The sequence below is a fragment of the Enhydra lutris genome, unplaced genomic scaffold, assembly GCF_002288905.1.
Source record: "Enhydra lutris kenyoni isolate GAN:26980312 unplaced genomic scaffold, ASM228890v2 scaffoldscaffold7, whole genome shotgun sequence".
Classification (NCBI taxonomy): Eukaryota; Metazoa; Chordata; class Mammalia; order Carnivora; family Mustelidae; genus Enhydra; species Enhydra lutris.
The window spans coordinates 29,012,987-29,027,340 of NW_019154091.1; the positions used below are offsets into that span (position 1 = coordinate 29,012,987).

Below are 14,354 nucleotides of genomic sequence, written 5' to 3' on the forward strand. Positions count from 1 at the left end.
CTCTCTCACTCACTCTCTTTCTCTCATATAAATAAAATAAAAAAGAAATGGCAAATGTGCTGAAAGAGAAAGGACTGTCTGAAAGTTTAAATATGCATATAATGATTCAGGGTGTGCTTTAAATCATAGGCTAGACTAATGAACTGGGAATTAAAACCTGGGAAGTTTGTCCAAGTTTCTTTTCAAGTCTGAGAAATTACGTAAAAATAGAAAAAGTCTTCCAAAAAAAAATGAAAGACTAGTTTATGCTACAAGAGCACCAGGAAAATAATTTACAGCTAATTAACCTAAATAGTAAACATACTTCTTATGGAACATTTTTATAATTTCATAATAAATTATAAAAATGAATATGAATGACATTTAAAAATCCCTATCTAATTATTTTTCTAGTATGCAAAATGTTTTCACAAGGGAAATGGAATTTTTTTTACCATCTTTCTATATATTCACCAACACAACTGCAGTGAGTGTTTGAAATGACTAGATTAAGTACAGAGCTCATGATTTTTCAAATAAAAAGATGAAAATAAAATTATTTTCCCATACCCTCATCTGTTTAAAATAATCATCTAGAAGCTCTATACTAATTTGTATGGGTGAGTTATCTGAATTTCTTTGATCAACACACAAAAGATCTTACTTACGTTTTTTGTTTTTGTAACTGAATTCTTTCCTCCTTGGTACTGTCCCAAGGAAAATAACCCAAAAGAAATTTCCATGCTTGCTTTCTCAACGCATGACTAAGTCCCTAAAGAAAACATGCATGTTAAGCACATTTGTAAAAAAGAATGCAATACTTTAAGTTCATAAAACCTGCATATAAATACACAGGGAGACTAATATTTGAGAGAGCGTTTTACAAATAAAATAGCTCAATTCAGTGAATACTAACTTGTTTCTCACCTCTAGACTCTGAAGATGTAAGCAGTTGCCAGAAAGCTTTGCAGAGTACACAGATTATCCAGAAGGCGGCAGCACTGATTAGTCTTTCTAAATCCGATACTTATTAGATAAGGCAATGACCACTGGGTACATACATGCCTTTTTCGTATTACCCACAGAACTTCAAGTAAGGAAGACTCTTCTTCCCTAAGGCTTAATGGTATCTCGTCCCCACCTCCCCACCCAACCTTTAAGGGGCATCACAAGGATCTCACACTGGGATTTTAAGGCATCACTCATCAAAAAGGAGTTCATTCCCAAAAAAGGGAGTTCATTCCTTGACTACCTCCGCACTTCCCATAAAAAAAGAAAGGTTAAATATAAGCAGTTTCAAATATCCTCATTAAGGTACTTACCCCTCTGAATATCATCTGCTTCATATTATCTACATTTAAAATTCTTCCTTCAGAATCAATGTTCTTGGACCATTCTTCCAGTGATACTGGCTCTCTCCTTTGAACAACAGGTCGTTCTCCCAAATCAATCTAAAAGAAGATAAGCAATAAGGAGTACAGTTTTAAACAGTGAAATTATATCAAGGTACATGGAAACCATGACTAAAATACTATTTATTACTCAGGCATAAATTCTAACATTCTAGTATCTTCCCTTATTTTCCAATGTCTAGTTTAAGAACTTCAATAGCATTTCATACATTTTCCTTCCTACTAAACATACAAATAACAGGATTATAAATTCAGGGACCAGAATACATTTGCTATTTTGAGTTTCAATTATTTAAGTACAAAACGTTCAACATGTAAATTCCATAAGAGACCCTTCAAATTAAATGCTATGCTGTATTATTTAAAAAGACAGTATTATTCCACTAATAATATTCTAAAATTTATTTTCTTCCAAACTAAAATTTGTAGCTCTCAGAACTGAGTCATGGTCCATTAGCTCCACTTGGTATTTTCTATAGTTTTTTTTAACTCAATTAACAGATGTTGGTAATTTAAAATGCCATTTGCAAGATAAGCCCTTTAAATATTACAATTTAGATATGTATAATGTTCTAACTATGTACAGCCTAGAATTGTAGCAAATACAAAAGTTTTGTTGAGCATATATAAAGGTTTGCCATAATTCAGGGCCAAGATTCATCTTACTTAAAAAAAGAAAAGATTCACTTGAACATAAAAGCCCTAGAATAGTGTCCTATCTGTTGCCGATCCCTACTGAGAAAACATAAATTAGGAACAGAACTAGGAACAATATGTAATGCTCACTATTCACTCACTGCTATGCACTCAATGAAACAATCTGCTCACTATTATCAAAAAGTAATCAAAGAAAAGATCCAACTTAAACAGAAAGTATAAGCAGTAATCAATGAAGAACAACCCAAGAATTTGGTGGCAGAAAAAGTGTTAGTTACATATATCAGTTAGCAAAAAAGTTATAAGGATTACAAGAGGCAGATATAACCAAAATTGAGTTTTCTATTTCTATCACATTCAGTACATGTTTAAAAAGCATTTCTCGGGGCGCCTGGGTAGCTCATTGGGTTAAGCCTCTGCCTTCCTCTCTCTCTGCCTGCCTCTCTGCCTACTTGCGATCTCTGTCAAATAAATAAATAAAATCTTTAAAATAAAAATAAAAAATAAAAAGCATTTCTCCTGTTAAAATCTAAGAGTTATATTATTATATTAATATATGAATATATTAATAAAAATCTTCACTCACTCTTGTGATGACTTCAAATCCTGGTTCTTCTTGTTGATTTATCTTCAAACCTGGAATAGCATCACTAAGAAAATCTGCCATTTCTGAAGGCGGTCGTTGATGTGTAGAGGGATCACTGCCTCTCAAACTATCAAAAATGTAGTTTGTGACTTTGGAAAATCCTACCATAGTTGCTGTATAAGGATCCTTTTTAATTTTCTATGTAGTAAGAAGAAAAATATTAGCACCATTAATTCAAATGAAGAATAAAAATATCTTACAGTAGGCAAAAAGGCCACATTTTTTTAAAGGGGGAAAATCAGAACTAAAATAGAGTGTTCTAGGATTATTTTAAAATTTTATTTTTTTTCTGGGAAGAATTTATATTTTCTAAGCCAATCTTCTCATTTGGTTAAAACAGAATATTACACAGCAAGGTAATGCTACTGATCGAATTGCAGATGAACAAATGATTTGCAGGCTTTATTCAATCTGCATACATCACAAATATGCAATGCTTACTTTCCATTGATGAATGGCCCACAACAGCTTTCTTCTGTCTAGTAGTCCTGCCTTTACAAAAAAAATATTTCTTAAAGTGTGCAGAACCACCCTAGTCCACCAGAAAATATTCGACAGCTAAGTTTTAAAGTTCACAATATTTAAATATTAGCTGACATTTTAATCTAATGATATGATTAATAAATCATGCCAATGAGTGTAATCTGTTCTGGACAATGCTGCCCTGGAAAGCAGCAAAAGATTTTTCTGTTGCTAGGGTTCCTTCTAAATCCCAAACTGCCTATTTATTCATATTTAGCAAAAACAGCTACTTTTTAAAGGTCTTTTAATGATTATTTTCACAACAAAAACTGTTCCCTAATTTTTTACTTTAATCAGTGTTTATCTATCTTGTCCTCCTTCCTCAAAAGTTACCCTTTCATCCTGTTATCTTCAGAAGCAAGAAGAAGATACCTGGGACAGAGTAAGCACTCAAACATTGTTGAGTGAATAAGTGAATAAATAAACAACCATTTCATTAGTTTACATAAAAATTTGAGTGAAAAATAAATTAACTTTATTTCTGTCTGTGTTAAGTGCATATTTTTAGCCAAATGTAAGAATATACTCAAATACTTTAGGGGGAATTAGTTTATCATCACCCCAAATGAACCTATTTAAATTGGAAAATAAAAATTCAAACCATATTTTTTTACCAAGTTTATCATTAATGAATTCAAAGTGGCTTACCCAGTGACGCTGCACCTAGTCAGTAAAAGCTATGATAATAAAAATCTACTAATGTCCAATTTCAGTATTACAATAAGGAGGGAAATTGCCTTAAGCGTAACTAAGAACCAAGGAAGCTCCTGAGTCTTATCATGAAGCACATTATTTCTATAAAAATTAAGAGAATATTTCCATAAACGTTACACACAGAGACACTCGCGTTGTTCTGTATAATCTCTGAGAAAGTGAGAAGTAGGAGGTATATGAAATAATGGTGTCAGATTAACAGATAAATACAAAACAGATTAAGAAACATACTTGTATTAAACCATATGCAGGTTCATCAAGAAGATTTTCAAAAGACTGTGAAAGACTTTTACTCTGACAATTCACAAGAAGTGTTCTTTTATCCTGTGGAGATCTGTAATAAAAGAAGGGATCTGTAGAAAATACTAGCACACTGCATTAATTACTACCTGAAGAATTATTAATGCCTACTTTTCCTTAACAACGAAAATCCCAAAACTCAAATGTCCAATTCTAGAACTGTTTCCCATTAATACAATATTAGCAAGTACTTAGTAACTACCTTAAAGAAGCTCTAAAACTACATGAAACATGAAATATTAAATTAACAAATATAAAAGGGTTGAAGTGTAATTTTATTCTAGGTAAAGCCAAGAGGACTAAATTGTAATGAACCCAAGTTTTTGTTTATACTTATAGTAGGAAAACCTTACAATCATTATGTCTTTATTATCGTAAAAATTAAAGAAACTTAAAGCACACTTTAATGTCCTATTTTGAAAGGGTTTCCAACCTCATTCCACAGCTTGATAGTACTGCAATATAACATATTTTAAAACCACAAGATAAAATAGATATTTTTTAAAGATCATTAGTTATGCTAACCATAATTATAAACACACACACACATGAACATATTTAACAAGGTTATAAATTATAAATGCTGTTAAGGTAACTATGTTTTTAGTTCTTGCTTACTAAGCTCTCGAAGCAAGTTTTTCTTCACATTTCTTAATAACTGCAGAATAAATGTTTTCTAAATAGACACTGAATTTCAAGTAATCAGATGAATTATCCAGTCTTTTTTTTTATTCAATAAGTTTTATAACTTAGTAAGTTCACACAACTTTTCTGTGTTTAAAATAGAGCTTAAATGTGTTATGTTGTGGCTATCTACTTCTAGTTTATTATAAATGTTTGAGATAAGAACTTTAATAACAGTTATCTCTTCTCAATTCTAGCATAACAGGATGCAACAGCAATGCTGGAGGGGATATGACCTCCAAAGCAGGATCTTACTCTTACACATTCAGAAACAACGCTTGATCTTCAGAGACAACGGTAGCTTAATAAGCCCCTTGGCTTTTTAAAAGGAGATGAGGTTGAGTCATTTGAGGTAAGAAAAAAATAATGACTTTTAAAATGTTCAATTTTCATCAAATGTCATTTTTCTCAACACTGGATAGTGGGGTTGTGCTTAATATGAAGACTTATATGGTTCCACAAGGCATTTTTTAATAAATCCTTTAAATATAGCACCAGAAAAAGTAACTAATATAGCAAGATACATTTTCCTAGCACAGTACAGCTGGCACTATGGTTATTATTTTATTTCCAACAATAAATTAAGTCAAATTATTTCTTTAAAATCCAAATAAAAATTGGTCATCAAAGTCAAAACACTAGCTATGCATAGAGAAGGGGAACAAATGGGGTGGCTGGGTGGCTCAGTCAGTTAAGCACCTGCCTTTAGCTCAGGTCCTGATCCCAGGGTCCTGGGATTGAGCCCCACATCAGGCTTCCTGCTCTGCGGGAGCCTGCTTCTCTCTCTCCCTGCCACTCCCCCTGCTTGTACTCTCCGTCAAATAAATAAAATCTTTAGAAAGAAAGAAAGAAAGAAGAAAAGGAAAGGAAAAGAAAAGGAAGGGAACAAATATGTAATCTTCAGCAATCTGGGCTCAGATAGTTATTATGGCTCCAGATTTAAAACTGTAGTCATCAAACAAACTAGTGATGCAAGAAGAAATGACTGCCCAACCAATAAGCAACCACAGATACTCTTTTTTTTTTTTTTAAATAAAAGTTTTAAATTCCATCTGGTTAACAGTGTTGTATTAGTTTCAGGTGTACAAGATAGTATTTTTTTTTAAGATTTTATTTATTTATTTGACAGACAGAGATCACAAGCAGGCAGAGAGGTAGGCAGAGAGAGAGAGACAAAGGGAAGCAGGCTTCCTGCTGAGTAGAGAGCCAGATGTGGGGCTAGATTCCAGGATGCTGGGATCATGACCTGAGCTGAAGGCAGAAGCTTTAACCCACTGAGTCACCCAGGTGCCCCCACAAGATAGTATTTCAACAGTTCCATACATTTCCCTGTTTTGACTTTTATTTCCCTGATGCTGAATGATGTTCAGCATTTTTCTCATGTGCCTGTTAGCCATTTGTATGTCTTCTTTGGAGAAATGTTTGTTCATGTCTCCTGTCCATTTTTTGACTGGATTATTTGTTTTTTGGATGTTGAGTTTGATACATTCTTTATGGATCTTGAATACTGGCCCTTTATCTGATCTGTCATTTGCAAATATCTTCTCCCATTCCATGTGTTGCTTTTTAGTTTTTTTTTTTTTATTAACATATAATGTATTATTAGCCCCAGGGGTACAGGTCTGTGAATTGTCAGGCTTACACACTTCACAGCACTCACCATAGCACATACCCTCCCCATGTCCATAACCCAACCCCACTCCCCCCACACACACCAGCAACCCTCAGTTTGTTTTGTGAGATTAAGAGTCTCTTATGGTTTGTCTCCCTCCCAATCCCATCTTGTTTCATTTTTTCCTTCCCTACTCCCCAAACTCCCCACTTTGCCTCTCAAATTCCTCCTATTAGGGAGATCTTATGATAATTATCTTTCTCTGTTTGACTTATTTCGCTCAGCATAATACCCTCTAGTTCTATCCACATTGTTGCAAATGGCAAGATTTCATTTCTTTTGATGGGTGCATAGTATTCCATTGTTTATGTATATATACTACATCTTCTCACAGATACTCTTTTAAGAAGAAAGTATTTAGGGATGCCTGGGAGGCTCATCTGATTAAGTGTCCAATTTCAGCTCAGGTCATGATCTTGGGATCCTGGGATCAAGCCCCGCATTGGGCTCTGCACTCAGCAGGGAATCTGCTTGTCCTTCTCCTCCTTTTCCTTCTGCCCCTCCCCCTGCTCATGCTATCTCTCAAATAAATAAAAAGTATATATATTTTTTTAAATTAAAAATTAATAAAAAGAAAGTATTTCACTTTTTATACCTAATGCTCTGTAATGAGGGGCTGGGGAAAGCTCTAGGAGAAAAAGATGTAAGAAATTTAAGACTTAGTTGCCCTTAGCTAAGGAAATCAACAAAAACATTTTTAAAAAGTACATGAGTCGGGGCGCCTGGGTGGCTCAGTGGGTTAGGCCTCTGCCTTCGGCTCGGGTCATAGTCTCAGGGTCCTGGGATGGAGCTCCACGTCGGGCTCCCTGTTCAGCAGGGAGCCTGCTTCCCTTCCTCTCTACCTGCCTCTCTGCCTAATTGTGATTGCTCTCTGTCAAATAAATAAATAAAATCTTAAAAAAAAAAAAGTACATGAGTCAAAGGACAAGCTATATATTGCTAGGCAATTGCACAGCTCATCAAAAGGAGCAATATTCCAATATTCAAATATTTCAGAATATTGTTACGTTTCCACCTGCCAGGGTATCACATTGATTTAATTTGGAAAGATCACAATTATGGATTTATATGTACATATTCTGGAAATATAATGGATTCTGGAAGTTGGTATCTTATGACATTATTTAAGACTTTCAAACTCATCACAGCAGCAAGACAGAACTTTTAATGATGTTAACATCAGTAATTCTATTAGAGCCTACTAAAGAGCTTAAAGAAAACCATTGTCTAATATCACAACTATAGAAGTATATCTACTGAAAACTGAGAAGTATTTCCCAGACTCTATAGTGAGCCTCTCTCAAAGACCTCAGAATAAATTCAGGAATGATAACAGCTGAAAAATGTTTTGTGTGCTGAGATGTAGTGGTAACTATTTTCCATTGCTACTGAGAATGACCAATATGGAAAACTAAAGAAATAAAAATATCACTGCAAAGGCTGTATCAATCAAAAAAGATGATAAAATTAAAAAGTACAGAATATTCACAACAAAACTATATATATATTCTTACTCATTTTATCGATATAATTCAAAGGGAATAAATGAGGTTTATAACCTAATCTTATAAATGGTGTTACAACCAATTTGGCTTTTTAGGAAATATCCTACTGCTTATTTATACATTAACGTAAAAATAGCCCAATATATAAAATAATTTTAATGGAACCTTCATATCACAACCTTCATTCATATCCTAGCAACCAACTTGGTTCCAGAAAGGTAACATAAATTTATGATTCATTCTTTACCGAAGTATCATGTTTTAAATGGTGATAAATCAAAGAACATTAACAAACATGAATGAAAAGGACAACATGTTTTTCCCAGGAGATAAAAGAACCATTTGAGAAATAACAGGTCTCAAGAAGCTAGCCTATTTTGCACTCCCTGATCCAGCTGATGAGAATGAAAGAAGGAACTATGTGTGCACAGCTGGCCCAGCCTCATTCTCTTATAAGGCTGCACATCCCTAGGACATTCATGACTTCTGTTCATCTGTATGCTAAGGCCCTTAATTCGTTAGGGCAGTATTAGGAAGAGAAGATGGTCACAAACGCAAACTGCATTATGCAATCTAAGTTAACCAGAGAAAAACGAAAATATGGTCTGACTCTCTCTGTTGGTTCTGAGCTGAAAAGAAGACAAGAAGGATGACCCTAGCTTAGACTGCTTGGCACCCCAGTCAGGCTACAGAAACCAAGGTTTTCTGGAACTATTCTTCTTCCTTCTAGTCTCTACAACAATCTCTGGCCTCAGGAATGTGACTCTGGAAACATGATTTTGCTTGAAATAACTGCTCTGGGAACAGGAAATGAGACTGCCATGGCTGACACCTAGTAGAGTGAAAAACCAAGAATACTTGGGAATTTTCATTTCTTTGGAGTTCAACTTAATTGAGAATTCCATTTATTTAGATCACAATTAAGGAAATAAAGAATAAGGATCTTTAATATTTCCCTAAGAATTTGACAGAGATGGCTTACACAAATATGGAATTTTCTTAATGTCAATGAGAATTTATTTGGAGTATCTATATTCTACCACTTAGGCTCAACATATAATCTCTGGTGAGTTCTATTGTGCAATATAATTGGGTATAATTTGATGGGAAAGAGAAGAGGAAGAGTTTATTTTCAGCTTAGGGTACAGAGGGGCCTTGGAGATAAAATATCTGATAAATTATCTTTATATATTTCAGACCATCTAGGGGGCAAAGAATAAATTAGCCCCCAGTATCAAAGAAAAATACACAGTGGAAAAGTGGCTGGTATTAGCAGTGGTTTTTGAAGAACTCACTTTAGGCCATCTCTCTCTACCACCACCAGGACAACTGCCCCCCCCCGCCCCGCCGCCCACCAAGAATGGCCATAACCCTGGTTGACCATAAATTGAATGACAAAGCCCAAAAGGAAAAGACAAAACAACAAGTATAGGGAGGGAGGTTATTCTCCTTTGTTAGTTCTTCTCTTTGACCAGGTCATTAAAGGTTGCAGTTATACACTGATGCGCACATCATGTCCCATTTTATCCTCTCCTTAATTTCATTCTCTCTCAGAGCTTCAATTACTACTGACACACAAAACGACTTTAAAAATATCCTATTCTATGCTGTTACAGTTCTCCACATCTCTTATTTGGAGTATTTATTACAGCTAAAATGCTACCTTTATTTGCATAAGTAATGTCTGTTTCTCCCACAACAGTACAAACTTCATGAAGGCAGAGCCCGTTTTTTTATTGCTTTTCCCAGCAAGTTAGCACAGAGTGTCTAGAACATAAGAGGTCCTCAAAAATAAACCTGTTGAATAAAAAATTAAATGTATATATGTAATATTTATATATATATGGAGGAACACTATTCCCATGGCTTCCTGTTTTTAAATGGAAAGATAAACTTCTATTAAACTCTCCTTTTCGCTAGGACATATCTGATACTGAGATCAGCAAAGAGTAAGGTGCGTGCTTGGCATAAATTATCCTTTCCAGGTGTGCACACACCTCTCTCTCACTCTCTCTCTCTCTCGGATTTGCCTACCAACATAGAAGGGGCTTTCCAGTCTGCTTTCATTCACATCTATCAGTCTATCCTCAACAGGAAGACCTGTAGTTGTTCAACAATGGTAACTGGGTGACTTCAAAATTACGATGGAGTCAGTTATTATGATGCTGCACATCTAAGCCTCACCAATAATGATATTTTTACCATTATCTGATTCCTATATTTGCTCCTTACTTTTGTTTCCTTTTCTGCATTTGTAAAGAAGTTTCATATACAACCCTCATTAAAACACCACCAACACACATTCAAGGTACACATACTCTCAAAACACCTAAGTGATTGCTGAGTCCATCCAGGATACAAAACTCTCTAATCCCTGAGCTACAACCGGTTTCTTCTAATTGCTCTTTGGAGTCATACAAAACAAATCTACGATATAGTTCTTATAACAACTCTTTCAAAATTATTTGTAGAACTGGTTAAGTACTATGCCATTTATTCATTCCACTGAAATTTATTGTGCAGATATTATGTGCCAGGTACTGTGGCCAGGAACCTAAAATGTAAACAAAAGAGATATAATCTCTGCTTTTGTGGGCATACATTCTAAAGTAGAATACTTAAAAAGTAAAGAGTTAACATTATTCTATTAAGAATTATGATGCAAAGAAGGAAATGAGACAATGAAAAAGAAATTGGAATGGGAACCTACATTACTTGGGAGGGGTATCCAGATAAGCCTCTCTGAGTAAGTGACATTAAACTGAGATGTTAGGATCAGAAAGGGAGAAAAATAGTCCAGGCAACAAACAAAACAAACAAACAAAAAAACACAGCATACACACAGGACCCTAACTCAAGAGTCTGGTATGTTTCAGGAACGGAAAGAAAACTATATGGCTAGAATATAAAAGAGAACAGCATGAGGTGAGGCTTAAGAGATAAACAGAGTTAACAAGGCAGTGCAGGACTCCATCAACCCTAGTAAGTTTGGATTTTATTTAATGTTGCACCAAAACTCCTACTCTGTAAGTTAAACCTCCACATCCTTCTAATGTTCTTCATACCACTCTGATCCCTCTCAACACACACTGGTCATCTTTTCTATACAGTACAGTCTAGTACATTTAACACCAACCCTGGTTCTCCAAGGTAAACACCAGTAAAGGGTAGAGAGGAACTACCACTTCATTCTCAACATTATGCTTTCCTCAATGGTCTCAAATTGAATGAACTCTTTTCTGACAGTTACATCACAACACTGACCGATACAGAACTTGCTATAGTACTAAAACCCCTAAGTCTTTAACACCTGCTATTCAACAACCAAACCTTTTGCTCTAATCATGCCCCTCCTGAAATCTACTTAAACTCCCAACTCCCACCCCCAGGTGGTAACCTATTCAAAGCTTCCCACTTCAAGATTCAAGACCCACATACCGCCAACCAGGCCTAACTTTCTTACAGATATTGGTACTAATCTATGCCTAGTGCCAGCCAGAGATGTTCAACATGGCAGGAGGGAGAATTTCATATCAGAAAACACAGCCAATATTTTCCGACTTTTGGATGACTACTATATTTATATAATCTAAATTTAGATATATTACACTATTATAACGTGACATTATTAATAAGGTTAACACTCATCCCTACAGTCCCCCAAGCTAAAAACCTCAACTTCTCCCTTCTTCTCACGTCCACATACCACTCAATCACAAAATCAAATCCTAAATATTGTTCTCCAATACTTCTATCTTTCCTGTCACTCCCCTAATTCATGCCGCTATAATCTCATCTAGATGACTGGAACAAACAGCTAAAATGATTTACAAGATCCTCATGCTCTGACATTTACTCAGCTCTCCAGCTTCATCTTTAAATTTGGTACCCTGTCCCCCAGTATGCAGACCTGTGTTATTCAACTACTCTGTTCTGTGATTACATCATGTTTTATATTCTTCCCTCTATCTAAAACACCTCTTCCTCTAAATTAATTTCCTTCTCTTTTGTGCTAACATTTACTCATTTGTCAGGTCTAATACAGATACTACTTCCTCCAGAAAGTCTTCCCTGAATCCCACCCAAACCCTAGTCTGAATGAGGGACCTTCTTCACTTCCTAGGATCTCCCAAAGCACCTTGTACTTCATCTTGAGTTTTACTGCCATTTACTGGTTGGCATCCTTCACAAAACCATAAACTCTCAGATATCCAGGAACAGCCTGTTATGTTCACTACTAACTATCAAGCAACTAGCACAGTGCTCAGAACTTTGATACTCAAAATATATTTGTAGGAAGTGAAAGCAAGAAAGAATATGAGAGTACAAATGCACACAGGTAGGTGAATGAATCAATGAATGAATGAATGAATAAATAAATATATATATGCACACACACATACACACAAAATATATATAAATATATTCCAGATTTTTGGAAAGTGAGAAAGCCCTATCTTCCACACCTATAAAAATTTTATAAAGGCCTTAGACTTGCTATATTTAAATATACAACATTACAAATAAAATTCTATCTTTAACAGACAATATGTAATAAAAGGTTAATTGCCTAAATATATAATCCATAAATTACTGATGCATCATCATTCATTTAAATGTGTATAAAAAATATGGGACCACTCTTTTCTTTAGAACAGTAATAAGGTGATAAGTTTCAGATCCAAAGTACCAAAATGGCAAAATTTTATTCAACCACTCATCCAAAGCAGTCAATATCCAAGAAAGAACAATGCTGCTTGTGCCCTTGTCTGCACACAGATCACTGATGCCCAATGACAAGTAAAAATTGTTTGTCTTGGGACCAATACAACAATCCAGTTTCATAAGTAGAAAATAATTTGATACTTACTCACACAATACCACATATTTTTCAAGAGAGTCAATCAGTAGTTTGCTATCTCCTTGATGAAAGTGCAGAGCAGGGAGAACGACGTCATCCTTTAGACAGAATACCAAATACGACCAGCCCATACCCTCTTTGTTTTGCTTGATTGATTTCAGGTCTGTCAAACTGAACAGGAATGACCATTTGCTTTTCCCATTTCTATGACTTGGAGCATCTTAAAAACAAGAAAGTGGGGCAAAATATTTTTGTTCACCCTTTCAAAAGGTACTGACAGTGCTTTTCATGACTGCCTAACAGATACTTGTTGAACCTAGAGAATGACTATAGCATTCACATTACTATGGCTTCTACCTGTATTAGAAATGGCAATATACATTTTCTTAAAAGAAGAGTTCTGAAAATAATCATCTTACTGCAATACAAAGTGAAAAAAATGTTATCCCTATTTCAAGTAAAAGCTTGTCCAAAAATGACTATGGCTTTGGAAGTATGCAGGCTGGATTCAAATTACAGCACCACCATCTTACTAACTGAATGATCTGGGGCAAATAAGTGAAAATCTCTGAGCCTTGGTTTCTTCATCTGTAAAAATGGAGATAATTATACTTACCTCCCAATGTTATTCTAAGAATTAAAAGAGATCATACTTTTCACTAATTAGTATAGTGCCAATTATATAGCAAATATTCAATAAATGTTACTCTTTTCCACTGCCCACTCCCCCCATCCCCTGCCAAATACAAATGGCATGATGCTCCTGGAGAGTCATTAAAAATAAAAAAACCCTTTACTTCCTCACTTCCTTTTACAATTATTTTTACTAGACTACACTGAGTGAAGGTAAATACACTGGTATAAAAAAATAACACTGGAGGGTGCCTGGGTGGCTCAGTGGATTAAAGCCTCTGCCTTCAGCTCAGGTTATGGTCCCAGGGCCTGGGATTGAGCCTCACATCAGGCTCTCTGCTCAGCAGGGAGTCTGCTTCCTCCTCTCTCTCTGCCTGCCTCTCTGCCTACTTTTGATCTCTGTCAAATGAATAAATAAAATCTTTAAAAAAAATAATAATAACACTGGAGTAAATATACCAACAGACATTTTATTTGCAAAAACCCAAAGAGCAGTGGGGAGTTGAGGATGAAAATATAACTAAGTTGTGAGTGCTTCAAAGAGAATGAATACAGTGCTTGCTTCAGCAGCACATATATAAAATTGGAACGATACAGAGAAGATTAGCATGGCTCCTATGCAAAGATGACACGTGAATTTGTGAAGCATTCCATATTTTTAAGAAAAAAGAATGAATATATTCAATCTTCCACAAATTCAATCTACTAAAGTAAGACCTCAGTTCAATCCAAACTATAGTAACATAAATTATTTTCTGAGTTTGAGGGC

General features: G+C 35.1%; 1 protein-coding gene across 4 annotated transcripts in view; it reads right to left on the minus strand.

Annotated features, from left to right (window-relative positions):
* Positions 1–14,354, minus strand: part of LOC111142123 (TBC1 domain family member 15) — a 65,607-nt gene that overhangs the window by 26,610 nt on the left and 24,643 nt on the right. For 3 of the 4 annotated variants that reach the window (XM_022495097.1, XM_022495100.1, XM_022495101.1), the window contains 6 exons: positions 12,962–13,172; positions 4,162–4,264; positions 3,136–3,186; positions 2,635–2,832; positions 1,302–1,430; positions 648–751 (listed from right to left, as the gene is read on the minus strand). In XM_022495097.1, the coding sequence (XP_022350805.1) occupies positions 648–751; positions 1,302–1,430; positions 2,635–2,832; positions 3,136–3,186; positions 4,162–4,264; positions 12,962–13,172 (796 nt within the window). The remainder of the gene's footprint in view (positions 1–647; positions 752–1,301; positions 1,431–2,634; positions 2,833–3,135; positions 3,187–4,161; positions 4,265–12,961; positions 13,173–14,354) is intronic. The other variant, XM_022495098.1, reaches the window with a different exon arrangement.